The sequence below is a fragment of the Meleagris gallopavo genome, chromosome 5, assembly GCF_000146605.3.
Source record: "Meleagris gallopavo isolate NT-WF06-2002-E0010 breed Aviagen turkey brand Nicholas breeding stock chromosome 5, Turkey_5.1, whole genome shotgun sequence".
Classification (NCBI taxonomy): Eukaryota; Metazoa; Chordata; class Aves; order Galliformes; family Phasianidae; genus Meleagris; species Meleagris gallopavo.
In genome coordinates this window covers 2,828,586-2,843,462 of record NC_015015.2, presented here as the reverse complement: position 1 = coordinate 2,843,462, position 14,877 = coordinate 2,828,586, and the positions used below count along the sequence as shown (strand labels likewise).

The window sequence follows — 14,877 nt, the reverse complement described above, 5'->3', positions numbered from 1 at the left end:
GGAAATACAGAGAAGGAGTGTTTTAGAGAAATAATTGAGTATCATTGTTAACACTTCAGTAGGGCATTACTGTAGGGAAAGGTTAGTCATACTGCCAGAAAAAGCTGTGTAGCTTTCTGTTGCTACCAAATCCGTGCTCTCATATCCATTTTGTGACATAACAAAGAAATATATACACAAGCAACGATTTCAGAATCACAGATGGGCCAGGGCTGGAAGGGACCTCAAGGATCATGAATCTCCAACACCTCTGCCACATGCAGGGCCACCAACCTCCATATTTAATTCTGGACCAGGCTGCCCAGGGCCCCATCCAATCTGGCCTTGAACACCTCTAGGAACGGAGCATTTCAGCTTAATGAAGTCATATTTTTAAGCCACTGTTACCTTAATTGCAGTTTTACTGGTGCTAAGGATAGTGGTTAAACACTCCACTTTTTTCTTTTTCTTTTTTTTTAATCATAGAAATAAACGAGAGTGAAAATTCATTCCCAGTGGGAACACTATGGGACTTGCTATGGATAAACAGTGCAAAAAGAAGCAGAAAAAAATACTTGAAATGTACAGTACTGGGTAATGCCTTACGCATTGCACTCATTCTTTCAGATGACTGTGAAAATAAGTTGATGCCCTGTCTTTAGGGATTTCTAGATGTTGCAAAAACCATTCTGTGCTGGCATTTTTCTATCCTTTGCGGATTTTATTGCAAAACATTGTTTTTAAGTCATTCTTAAACCAGATAGCAGATTCCAACAAATAGTGCTATTTCAATTGTGAGCAATTCTCAAGTTATCAAATAAGTTATAAAAAAATCTCAAAATGACTAACAGTACTTGAGTCTATCAGGTTCAAGAGTGTCTCTGTTTTTTCCCACAATCTGATTTACCTGTGAGGTGTTTGATGAAACATTTATTTTCCATAAGTGAGTGTTGTTCGATGATTCTGGGGGGAAGGGAGGAGTCCAATAAAGATGTTGTGCCTTAGAGTTGACATAAAATGATAAATATAAGCAATTTGCTTTAGAGTGGGTCTAGTGAATCTATGTGTTGATGCCTCTGAGACTACTGTGTAGACTTCAAAATAATGCCAGTTCTATTGTTTCTATCTTCTCAGCCTTGCTGTGGTACATAGTTCCTACAGTTTCCTATACTCTTTAATAGGAGTTAAATAATATCATTGGAAATATCTAGGCCAGAAGGATCTAGCTGATCTACCAGAATTTTTTAGGAAAGGAGAAAAACAGATGCCATAGTGTATTTCATGAGAGTTTCTGAAAAGTTGAAATGAGTAAAAGCATACGAATACGCATAGAATAATGAAATTGAAACACTGTTCTTGGAGCAATATAGAGCTGAGTAGTTCTTGATAGCCTCATACTAGTATGATTTTGTCATTACTTCTTACAGATGCTGGCTGTTTGGGAAGTGTATGTAACTGTCTCTCTTGCTGTGAGTTTACATACTACCAGGTGACATTTCCTGGAGTTGCCCATAACAAATTGACATCTATTCATTAAAAGTAGTAAAATCTTCATTTAAAATTAGATTCAGATATAGAAGGAATCAATTAATTTCCCATAGTGTCCAGTAACACGTTTTCATTTCTTTGTGGGTTTGGTTTTTTGTTTTTTTTTTTTTCAGGGAAGCCACAAAAGCAGACATCCCATCAAAACACATGGAGCTCAGAATCACAGACACCTCTTATATGAGCGTTGGGCACGGTGGGGAATGTGGTACAAGTACCAACCTCTTGATTTAATCAGGTATTAGTACTTTTAGAAATAGCTTGTTTCTCTGATACAGAGAGCCTGGAAACGATGCATAATCTATTCTGCTAAACTGTTAATTCTTTTTACATTTTCTGTAGAATTTATTACTGTCAGGTAAGAATTGGTCTCTCTGCATTGCTTCCTTTGGGTGGTCACAAATGTGCAAGGCTATTAATTTCGGATAAAGCTGAATAAAAGTATATAGATCCAGATGCAGGGTGAAAATTAATTACAACAAGCAATTAGTATTTTAGTGTCATAGATTCCCAACTGTAAAGCAGAGAAATACATTTAATTAAAGCGAAGTAACAGTGTTGTCTGGATTTCATCTTTTCCTCAACAAGACGTTGGATTCCAATTAAATCATTTTTCCTTTCTGATACTTTTCACTCCTGATCTGACAGCCATAAATAGTCGTTATGCACAGAATTGCTGCACCGAAAGCTGTGGAACTAAGCATGTGCTTACTTCTCATTTTCTGTTCTCTGCTACTTCATCTCTTACAGCAACTGATATCCAAACTTTGAAGATTTAAAGCTGAATTTTCAGCTTGTCTTTTCAGTCTCTTATTTTCTCTGTTAATAGTTTGAAATATGTCATATTATGTGACTGTCATCATAAGTGATTTTTATAATAGAATACTTAAGTAATGCAAACCTATACTGCTGCTTTCTAGAAGCTGTGTGTATGAAAGTCTTTGTGTTGTGTGTGAATAAACTCTCCTCCATTTAACAATGTTGAAATGGGTGCCTGTGTTGAGTCACTGGGAGGAACTGAAAATTGCAGAATACTTCAAATATATCCTTATAAAATACATGTTCTAAAAAGTCTACAATTAGTGTGAGTAGAATTTTGTGCTAGCCTAAAGTAAAACATTTTTGTAAACTGATAACAGTGTTTACTATAAGCTTGTAATGGTGATTCCTTGTCAATGTTGCTGTACTAATTGTGAAGACAGTGGTTACTGCAAGTTTTGATTTGAGAAAATGTGTACATTTCCTTTTCATGTAGGCGATATTTTGGTGAAAAAATTGGACTGTATTTTGCCTGGCTGGGATGGTATACTGGAATGCTGATTCCTGCTGCCCTGGTTGGACTCTTTGTTTTCTTTATGGACTGTTTACGATGGATTCCAGCCAAGTAAGGTAAAATCCCATTTGAAAACATAAAATAGCCTGTTGAAAATAAAGAACAACCTGGCACAAGTTAGATCATTTTACTCGTAAATGCTTTTCAAATATTGTAATCATAATAATAACCAAATAGAACACTGGGTTCTTCAATCAAGTGTATCCACTTTGTATATCTGTTTTGCATCAAGGTGAATGCAGAGCGTTTACAGCAAGCACTCTTACCATTGCATCTGCAGTGATTTCCATTCCTGCAAGAAATGAAAGAAATGCTGGTTCTAATGTCACATGTACTGCAATGGTTATCATTCCAGTCGAAGCTAATGGGTGAAAAGTATTGACACATTCTTTAGTTTTACTTCCATTTTGCCTTTGGCTGTAGTTTAGTACAGTTGTAAATTTCAACTTATGTGTATTTTTTTTTCCCTTCCAAATGTTAATAGTGTCCAATTTGTTGATGTAAACTGCAGCCATCTGAGGGCATTACAACCATGTGAAAGGCACCTCATTTCCATGTTCCCCACAGCTGTGATTTTGCTCTGAGAGTGGCTTATGTCAGTTTAGAAATAGTGACAAGACTGTTACATTGAGTGCTAACCGTATTTTTAGGAACTGTTTCAAGAGGAAGTGACGTTATTACAGGTTATTATCCATAATAAAGTCATCAATGATCATACAATTATAGCTGCTGCTCCAACCAGTTTGGATGCTCAGGCAGTATGCACCGTAGAATCAGATTTCATAGGCAGTGTTTCCTGGATTTGGAGCAGGAGTATTTGACAGCTCTATGTGGAATTGTCTTTGTTTTTTCTTACACAGTGAGTTATTATGCTCCTCAGTGCTGTAATTAAGGCATTTTGTTTTACACCAAACTCCAGAGAGACTTTACAACTTCAGACTGCATTAAATGTAATAAAATGCAGTAAACATACTGGCCAGGAAACGATGCTATCTTTCTCTGTGTTAGGGTTGTTTGGAACAATAAATGTATGTGAAATGCACCATTTCACATGTTCACCATGTAACAAAAAGCAAATAGAGGATCATCCTGTTCTTGAACATAAATATTGGAAGTATTGAACTGGGAGACTTACATTCTTCATCAATGGCATATTTAAAGCAAGAGGGAACTTGTCATTATTTATTGTTCTCGGGATGTGATATTCCAGGCACTAGAAGAGAAGTTGTAACATTGACATTCCCCAAGAGGAAAAAAGAAAAAAAACACAACAATTTCTCAGAATTTAAACAAATTAATTATATACCAAACTTAGAGCCATATCACTCACTAGAGTGATATGGTTGTGCAGGTGTTGTGTGCTGCTTCTCCCTTGAATACGTGTCTCCAGTTTAGCAAATTTACAGGACAGTTATTTTGCATGTAGAACTTTTAGGGTATAATTCTCAGCTAGGCAGAGGTAGGCCAGCCTTCATATTTTCCAGTCCTGTTTTTTTCCCTTGGCTGATGTTGAGCAGCTGCACATGAAACAGGGAGGTTCATGGAGGTTGGTTGTTTCAGGTTCCACACTTCAGTGTGTATGTTGGGCTACACAGAGAGCCAAGTCCCACTGGGGGCTCTGGACTGTTTTCCAAAATCAAAAGCCTGTAATTTAGGTCATCTGTTGTATAGGTTTAAGAGGAGGGTGTAGTTATATATTGTTATAGCTAACATTAACTAGTATCAACTCCAAAATACCAAGAGAGTTAATACAGAAACCTGTGTTGTGTGTTCTGTGCAGTCCCAAAACATTTGTAATCTAGATGCATTCATTCTGGGCAAGTCATCTCTGGTTTGTGGAGTGTGAATTTGTGCATTCACTTCGACGTGTTGTGACACAGTAGTGCCGTCTCTGTGCACTGCTGCAAACAGATTAGTAAGACCAAATCTAGGTATAGGAAACCCAGTTGCAATTAGGAATTTAGGCTCAGTGCCAAGGTATTGTGGCAGTGTCCTCACGGCCACATTACCCCAGATCCAGTATTATTTTTTCATGTGGAACTGAGCATTCATCCTATTAATGTCTATAATTATCAATCAGTAGATATTAGGAAGGGTTGATTTACAGTATTATGAATTATATGGGGAAAAATAATGGTTTTCATCTGTCCACAAAACTTGAGCTTGCAACCGATGCAATTATTTTTGAAGAAGCGTGCTTTTCTCAGTAATGCCCATTCACCTCCGAGGATTATGAAGCTGGCTTGAAGGTAGCTATCATGAACCTCCCTCTAGTGGCTGCAGGCAGAAGAAGAACACCTTATTCTTTCTCTGCTGAAAGAATAAGCACATAAGCTTTCAAATCGGATTGAATCACGCGGTGATTGAGCATGAAGAAAGGTGAAACAATAAAATGAGAAGACAAATCCCCCAACACACTGCAACATCAGGAACTGTGCTATACTGTTGTAAGCAATTGTGCGTGTTTGCGCCATGTTTTGAAACATATTTTTCTCCACGGAGATGCAGTTTTATTGAAAGTGATGTGGAATGGAAGATGTTCTTTTTCTTGTATGAGATTGCAGTCAGGCTTGGTAAAATGTTGCTGCCAGGATTTGGCACTGTGGTCTCCCAGGGTGCTTTGGCTGTTGTGTCTATCAATACTTCCAGAACTCAGCTGTTAAATGAGTGCAACCAAGTGAGAAATTCTGAGAGTAAAACAAAAAACAAACAAACAAACAAAAAAAACAACAAAAACTCCACAGTTGTTTCCAGAATATTTGGATTACATTTTAAAGGCTCAGATATGAAGGAAGAAAAAAGCAGAAAGTGAGTGTGTATGTCTGGTTTCATACACTTTTAAATACATTTTGATCCATTTACCCTTCCTGAGCTGAACTGGGAAAACATGGGAAAAGTGTGGTTGTTGTGAGAAGGGCTTTAATAGACCTTTCCAAGTCTTTTCGTTTGGGTTCGTTCTTTTAAGCAAGTTTCATGACACATGCATTGCCCATCTTTATTCTATATAAACTAAACCTGATGGCTTTAAAGGTTGCTTTGGGCACCTTTATATAGATCTTTAATTATCACCGTTATAATTTCGCCAGATATCAACACAACATGGCTATCACTGGCAACTCAATTTGGTGAAATCCACGTTATACAAAACAAACCAAAACTGTAACTCAAGGTATAGGATGCAAAACACCTAGCATTTGTAATGTTGAATTCAAAGTACACTTGCATTTGGCCTTGTGTTTGACAACAAATTGCATCACTGTCAAGCCATTATATCCTAAAAATTATTTCCATTGCTTGCATACTTGCATGGAAATGCAATCAAGAAAGTCCTGTTATGTGGCACACTAAAAGTTATGTACTGCTCTGCTGCTCTGAAATGATAGCTGTGCTCATTCTAGCTTTCAAGGTTGCTTGCAACAATTTCTTAAGTCCACGTTATGTTGTAGAGCTTTTGTAAATTAGTGGTTCTGATGTGAAGCACAACCTAAGATCTCAAAATGTCACATCCTGGCAGCTGTGGTCTTTTATTTACCATTATGTCGGATGGGATTTAATAGATGTATTCATTTGGAAATAAATATAATCCTCCATATAGTATTAGAAGTGTAAATTCAGGTTTTATGAGAAGAAGTAGTGAAAGCACAATGTTAATTAAATCAGTAATTTCCTGGTATTTGCTTTATACCACTACTTTCCTAGTATGACATAGGATCATTTCAGGCTTGTCAGCATTGCTAATGGTGATTGCTAAGGTTCTCTGTTTACTCACCGCAGTTAAAATGTGCCCTAAAATTCATTTTTGTACTTTTCTTCATTTTGCTTTGCCTTTGTCAAGGCACTTAATTACATAATACTTCTGAATATGAATAGTCCTAAGGAAGTCAATGACTTCATATCCCCAAACCTTAGAACCTCTAAGCAGTGGAATATTAGATTTTATAATTTTATAATTTTATAGTTTTGTAATTTTAGATATTTTACCCCCAAATTAGGATACTGTTTTGTTGTTATCCCTAAACATAGGTTCTCCCATATGTAATAAAAATGCAAAGATTTGAATTGCTAATGCCAGATTTCCCTCTTAGTGGGTTTTTACGCTGTGACCCACTGATCAAAGTGTGTGCACACTCATACCATGGGACAGACCTGAAGTTGATGTCAGCTTGGATAAGTTGATTGAAATCAGTGATGTCCATCTTCTCATGTTTTGTGTCTTCTATTTCATATCATATATGCAGCAATTTGATTGGCAGCTAGGAAACAATGTTTTGTTCTTCAGTTTGTTGTACTTCGTTGGGAGAGAAGGGGATGTTTACAAGAATAAGAAGTTTAGCATGATGCCCAGAGATATTATCTCAATGATAGAGCCCACAGTTTTAATGTTTCTGGCCTGAGATAAAGCCTTTAATGCCTTTTTATTTATTTTGAGTCAGTTTTGTGGTTAGTTTTGTGCTTAACTAATAGAGACCACAAATGATGTAGCTTCAGAAAATCTCGAGGATGCTGAAAGCCTTTTAATAACCTTTATTTTCCTATCTTACACTAAAGCAAAGAGATCTGCGAGGCAAACGAAACCATCATGTGCCCTATGTGTAAACGCAATTGCACACTACAAAAGCTCAATGAAAGCTGCATATATGCCAAGGTAATTATTAGTTTACTGCTACTTTCGTTGTGTAATGGCAGCCTTCGTTGCAGCAAAGATTACAGATTGTGTTGTTTATCTATGAGTTTTCAGCCTCTGTATTCTGTGCTTCTAAGAATGCAATAATCTGAGAGATTTGGAGATGATTCTAAAATCTGCTTTACTTTCTGAGAATATTTTCTTCCTAAATCATTATTTCTATCAATTGATAAATTCCCCCGAATTAAAAAAAAATAATAATCTTGGGAGTTTATTCCTACTTTTCTCTATCTTTTGTTGTTCTGTTTTCCTTGCTTACTTGGTAACTAAATTTCTGCTCTTCAAAAGGAATTCTCGAGCATTTCACAGGATTATCTCATCTATGATGTACTATACTTTGTCAAACTAATGCAAAGAATTAACACAACTAAATATTTTGCTAGTGAAGCTATCCTTCAAACTTAGCTGATCACACGTACTTCTATATCCATGCAGTGCTTTCAGGTGAGCAATATGCTTTGATGTGTGCTATGTTCATGGCTGGAAGAGCAGCCTTGGCATTTTTCTCCAATTTCTTTAGCCCATAAGACAAGCCTTACTCAGAAGTCAAGATTTATTTTACTTATAGAGCTGTGATTGTCTCTGGATCCATGGCATCACAAGAACACTAAGCAGTGTAAAAGAGAAGAATCAACTCTTTATTGGATTTGGAAACCTGATTTCAACAGGACTTGAAGTAAAACTCTACACTTAGAAACTTCATATGAAGGAGCATTTGATAAACATTTGACATGAATTAAATGATCAGTATTTGTAAATTATTTTTATAATGCCATATTGAAAAATGAAAAAGTTGTATTTCAACAACAGCAATAAATACTGCTATAAGTGTTGTATTTAAGGCTAAACTGTGCTTGGTTTTTACATACTGCTATAACTTTATGGCAAAAGAGAACTTTTTTCCTAACTTGAACTACTTTCATAAGTTTTTAAAATGTGTACTGAAGATAAAAGCTTTCTTAATTGAAATGGTAATATGCAAAACTTACAACCCATCCCAGAAATCTGGGGGGATGACAAGTAACTTATGCAGCAAACTTATGCAGTTTGACAGGAAATTAATACACACTGCTATTGGGGCATATTGTTATTTTAACGACCTCAGTTAATAAAAAGCAGATTTTGTCTTTCAATTGTGTTTATATTACATCTGGCTCGTAAGTCATGCATTTTAGTGTCACACTTTGGTGTCTGCAAGACTTGTGGAAAGTAATGTAGGCGCCCAGCTTTTTCTGCCAGTGCTTTAGCTCTGAAAAACTAGCCAGCCTCAGATGGAAATACAGAAAACAAATTTTTCCTATTGGGATCTATCTGTTCTGCATCTCCTCTGTGTGGGTCTGATCAGTGTTCTGCATACATGGGTAACGTGTGCTTCATGTGCAAAGATTGATCTTCAAAGGACAGAGAGAGGCTTTTTTGGGGGAAAGAATATGATAACCATCTGGCCACTAGAATGGCAAAAGAAGTTCCATGAGGTTTTATGTAACTGTATAATGCCTTCATTCAGTGTTGTCTCCAAAGAAGAGTTCTCTACATCTTCAGTCATCTCTCTCTTGCTAGGAAAGGGCTGAATTCCATAAGGGCTCATATCCTGCTGATTGTCCTGTGCTGCTTGAGTTGAGCAGCAAAAACCCAAGCACTGCATCTACATTGCAATGAGTGAATGAGAGTGATCTGCAGTGTTAGAAAGTACAAATTCAAAATCAAATTCAAAAATCACAATTCAAATGAAATATTCCTTTGTACTTTCTGAAGCACCGTTAATAACAGAAATAGAAATATTTTATTTAAAAATAAGGCATCAGATCTGAACTCTGGGTAAAGAAAATGGCATTTCCTATTTGCTTTCTGTTCCTGAAAGGGAGCCTGTCTGTGTTTCCCTCTGGTTTTGTTGTTGAGAAAATTTGAGTTATTTCTACACCTTCCTCACACGCAACTGAAGAGCTGCTATGCAAGGGAGGTCCTTGTTACATTTCAGGGAAACACACTCTTGTTCTGGAGTAAGAGTTTTGATACTTATTCTGTTCTTTGGAATAGCTCATTGTATATAAGTACACTAGCATTAAGTTTATTAAGAAAAGTGAATTTTACCTCCCCAAACCTGCTTATGTCATGGGACCTGCCTCACTTATGTGAAAGACTTGGGCTCATATTTCTTCTTATTAAAATTGCTGTCAGGGTTTCTTTCATTAAACATTCCTTTCTTACGTTTCCCAAGTTTCCCTTTAGAGGAGTACTTCAGAGAAAGCAAAGTAATGCAGGAAAATCATGTACTTCAAATGCTTTTTCTGTGGTTCCTTGCCAGGCTGGCAGACAAAATACAAAAGCTGCATTTTTCCTTCTTGCTCCTGCCCATTTCTTTCCTCCCTTCCCTCTTTTTTCCATGTCAGTATAAAAATATTCCATTACTGTAAAGATTATAATTTAAGGGAAAATCATGTAATATCTGTCAATATCAAGTTAGTCTGCATTATCTTGTAGCATTTTGTGCTTTTTTTCTTATTTTTCCCTTTCTCCAAGATGTGAATTAGATGGCTGTACTTTCCTTCCTAATGCTCAGCAGCATCTTAACCACCCTTCATAAGAAGAAATGTAGGTCCGCTGTTCCTGGATAATTTACATTGCTGTCAATTGGCAACCTGATATTGATTTAAAGAGCATAATATTAATTTCAGCTTCTGAAATACAATTTCTTATTACGGTTGGCATATAAGAAGCTCTGGATTTTTGTTGTGAAAATTCTAATGTATGCACAAGAGAAATTCCTAAGGTGATCCCCAGGCTTGCAAAAACTAATTATTCCTTATTTTCTACTGGTAACCTTTTGACCTTACAGCAGAATACATATTCTGCCCTAAAGAGCTTAAGAAAGAGTGAGATAAGGGATAAATCATAGAATCATAGGTTCAGTAGTAGAGCATTTATGAAGGGAAATTAAATACGTGACTTATATTTGCATTTCAGAGTTGGTTACTTAGAATTTATTGCGTGTTTCTTGGAGTTGAGGGGTACTGGCCTTTCAACAAAGAGAATTTGCTGAGATGTCTGTATGTAAACTAATTTTATTGCTGCCTGCAGAGAAATTGTGGAATAGCTTGGGAGAAGTAGAGAATGAAATTAAGAGACATTAACTAAGTAATATACATAGGAAGAACAGTGAAACATCTGAAGTAAATTGGGATTGTGAAAGCCTTCAAATAGAAAATGAATGGAAGCCTGACCTAGAATCCGAGGGCAATTCTGGAGGAATTTTTAGCCTGTATTGTCACAGAGCATCTCCTACTTACTGTCGGTGATGCAAGCAGTCTGGAGATGCTTGAAGTGATAGGCTAGAAAAACAGCTCAAATTATAGGCAAAAATAGGATGGAACAAAGGTTGATAAAAGAAGCATGCAAGCAGGACTTCTTACTGGAATGCTTGGCTTTTAATTTCTGCCATCAGTTATGTATTCTGGATTTCTTTGGTGCTGAAGTGAAAGTGGCAATATTGTTTGTCACTGATGTATTTATTTTCTGCTCAGGTTACACATTTGTTTGATAACGGAGGGACTGTCTTCTTTGCTATTTTCATGGCAATCTGGGGTAAGTAAATTTTAATATTATTTTTTAATTGACCTGACCCTTTATGAGGATTACTGGATTAAAAGGTTACAGTTAATAATAAAAATTAAAGAAGGATTAAGTTTTTATTGCATAAACACTTCTTTTTTCCTGTTTCTATCTACTTCAATTACTGTGCTAGCAGTGGTAATACCTTTTATTGCTAATATAATGACTATCTTTAGTGTCTTAAGTGCCCTTAAGCCTGAGTTTTATATCATGCAGGCAAACATATGGGGTGATTTCATAGAGTCACAGAATCCTTAGAGTTGGAAGAGACCTTTAAAGGTAATTTAGTCCAACTGCCCTGCAACGAACAGAGCTACAGCTAGATCAGGTGCTCAGAGCCTGTTTAGAGAATTCTTACAGAGTGAATGAGAATGCTTTGCAGAGCTAATTAGAGGATAATAAAGATTTGATGATAGATGTTTACAGCAATTTAACTACTTATATTCAAATTCACAGTTGAAATAACACATTCATTCCAGCATCACATGCTATGTGATGGGGAGTGAAGCAGAGTGGTAACCAACTCTATATTGAACAGGAATTACCAGTAACAGTTTTCTCTTTTAGAAGGTCAACATAATACTGCCACACAAAACAGATGTGATGTTTCCAGCATGAAACATTTAATGGAATTAGTTTTCACTGAAGCTAATAGTATTTTGCTGCTGGAAAGTAGAAAAGAGTGGTATTAGGAACAGGAGATAATTAATTTCACCAATGTAAACATGTGTCTATGTAAACCCTGAGATAATAACATCAGGTCACATATATACATCCGTCGGAAACGAAACCAGCTATTACAATTCTAAATGTTCAAATGACACAACATATCTTTATTTACATAAAATGTAAGAATAAGCAATAATCATTCTATTTACAAGGAAAGGTGAGCATGTTACAGATTTCAGAAGTTGGCCTGGTAAAAGCTAAAAAACAATATACAAGCCTAAAAGATGTACCAGGATAGCACAGGCCTCATGCACATGCACACAGAAGTCATAACTAGATTAAAAATTAGCACAACTGATGGGCATCCTTGGGGTCCCTTCCAACCCAAGCCATATTTGATACTTCTTCATTGGCTCCTACTCTGCCTGTTATAGCCTTGCAATTACTAATAATTAATTGCATAAACTGCTAAGATACACAGTTGGTACTGTGGTTCTGTACTGATGGAGAGAGCAGTGGTTCAGACAAGGGCAGGGTAAGCGTGAGGAGAAAGGGACACATAAGATGTGCAGGTGAAGCTAAAAGCTGAGCATTACATTTCTTTGTATTTTCAAGCAAGTGAATGTGTCTTCATTTTTCCAGTCTGGAAACTCTCTGGAAACACTGTCAGGTTCTCTTTTAAATGGGAGTCATGCAGGTTTCATTATTGATCCCTACAGGAACGGCATCAGTGCACGTTAGCCATTCAATTCTATACTCTTTCAATTACTTTGAAATAGATACGTGCCCTATTCTTCTTCTGTGTGACAGCCATTGTTTCTTTGTGGTGTGTGCATGCTTATAATTTATTCACACATTGAAACATTTACAGTGAGTTAGTGAGATTGTTCCACCAGCGTGATTGCAGTCTCCACAATAAATTAGGCATTCTAACATCATAGTATCAAGCATGTTTTCCATGTGAGTAGCTATTTTCTGCACACTTCGTTCTATTTCTTTTGTCTTTTGTTACGTCTCTACCTCCACAGCTCTGTCTTTTTCATTTCTTTCTTTCTACATAGACCCTTCTGAAGATTGCAAACAGATAAACTGCAGTTATTTGCGTTTTATTGCCATACTTTTACTCATTAGCTGGACACAACACATGCTTTTTAAGATATCTATTTGTATGGCAGTGCTGATTCTTTCACATTGAGACAATTATTTCTTCTGCCTAACCTTTACAAAACGTGTTGCATAATTTCTACAGATCTCTCCTGTAATGCAAATAACTAATCAGCTTGACAGATGGATAGAGGCTTGTCCTTTGTTTTTCCCTTTGATAATGTTTTTAGCTGTCATCACAGTCAAAGGATAAATTTAGTTCATGTTACTCAGTAGTACCATTCCTCCCAGCAAACTTCAACCTCTGGGTAATCCAAGTGAAACTAATTCTTTTTGCGTTATTCTCTGTGTGGAAGATAGAGTGGGAAAAATAATGTTCTGAGTCATTAATAGATAGAAATGATATTTGCATGGAATAGTTTCACCTCAAGGCCATGAAAGTGTAGGGGAAGAAGGTTGTACTGATGCTAACATAATATTGCAATCCTAGTCAGAGATTGTGCTGTTACAATCTCTGCATTCTTGCCCAAAGTTACACAAGGAGGAATTTTACCTGTGTGTTATTTCTCCATATTATTCCTCAGAAAGCAAGTCTAAAACTCTCCCATGACAACTATAAATTGGCCATCTAATTTCAAAGCAGAAGAGTGCCGTTGTGGTCCTGGGCCCTGCCCCCTTATGTGTCAGTGCATCTTGTGACAACAAGTGGGAACGTAATCCAAAGCAAACGTTACAGTCCAGGGAGGGATGGTGTCATGCCATCCATGCCACAGATGCACTCATGTGGGTACCCTGCGTTGTCTTCCGTGCTACATATGCCATCAGGAGCAGTCCCAAACGTTGTTTTATATGGTCCAAGCGAGTTACCTAAGTGGAGAACTGTAAGGGTCATATGATTATGGTTCATGTATTGCTTGAAAAATTTTTATCTCCATCACAGTTTAGTTCAACAGTGTGTCACAGCTAAATTTTTTTATATGTGGGGGCCATGGGGAGTAAAAGGCAAAAGCCACAATTCAACACATGAGGATAACGCGTCCTCCCAGTAGCATCCATTCAGCACGTTTATGGATGGTCCATTTCCAAAGCTACTTCCTCATCTGGCTTTCTGGCAGCTTTCAACTGTTGCAATTTTAAGCCAGAAAGGACATATTGCTAGAGTTTTGTTTTGATTTGATTGTGTATGAGAAAAAAACTGTGTCTAGATTCTTGATGTTTAAACATTTGAAAATAGGTCTGGAAACATAGCAGGAACGTTTGGAGACTGCATGATTACACTTGAGTACAAATTTATACATACTGATAGAAAAGATAAAAGATACCAGATATGATATTCCTTGATATTTTGATATTTAAAAACAGTTTTGTGAGTAATGATGGGAAAGGAGGACAGGGGCGTGGAGTTGAGGGGAGAATTGGTGAAGCTATAATGAAAAATAAGGGAGAGTACTGTCAGATAAAAATTAGTTGACTGGACTCGATGTTGTAATTCCTAATAATTCAATAAGCCCAGATGACTTAAATGACTCCATACGGAAATAAAAGATGACCTTAGACAAAGCACTTGTGCTGTTTCTTACCTGGACCACTTGTATGGGACATAGAAAACTTCCCATCAGACAAAATAATATAAATCCCAAAACTACTACAGTGATGCCAACTATTACTCCTGTTTTGTTGGTTTTGCCTAGGAGAGGAAAAAAAAAATAAAAGGAAAAAAGAGATTTAAATTGCAATAATCTGTATAATCAGGTACTTCACCTTCTCTTTATAGCAGTCAAGGTTCTTGTGGAGTAAGATCACTAAGCATTTGAAACACTTTGCAGACCATGACAAAACCAAGCTCTCTGCAGAAATTACCAGCCTTTGTAAAACAGGCATCTCTATCCTTGATTTTCAAGGGAATGAAAAGGTGAAGGAAAAAAAAGGCCAAGTGAGTTTTAAAGTAAATTTA

At 36.6% G+C, this 14,877-nt stretch overlaps 1 protein-coding gene across 1 annotated transcript in view; it reads left to right on the top strand.

Annotated features, from left to right (window-relative positions):
- ANO3 (anoctamin 3) overlaps positions 1–14,877 on the top strand; it is a 113,420-nt gene that overhangs the window by 71,425 nt on the left and 27,118 nt on the right. The window contains 5 exon segments of the mRNA XM_019615250.2: positions 1,641–1,762; positions 2,780–2,868; positions 2,871–2,913; positions 7,406–7,502; positions 11,063–11,123. Coding sequence (XP_019470795.1) covers positions 1,641–1,762; positions 2,780–2,868; positions 2,871–2,913; positions 7,406–7,502; positions 11,063–11,123 — 412 coding nt within the window.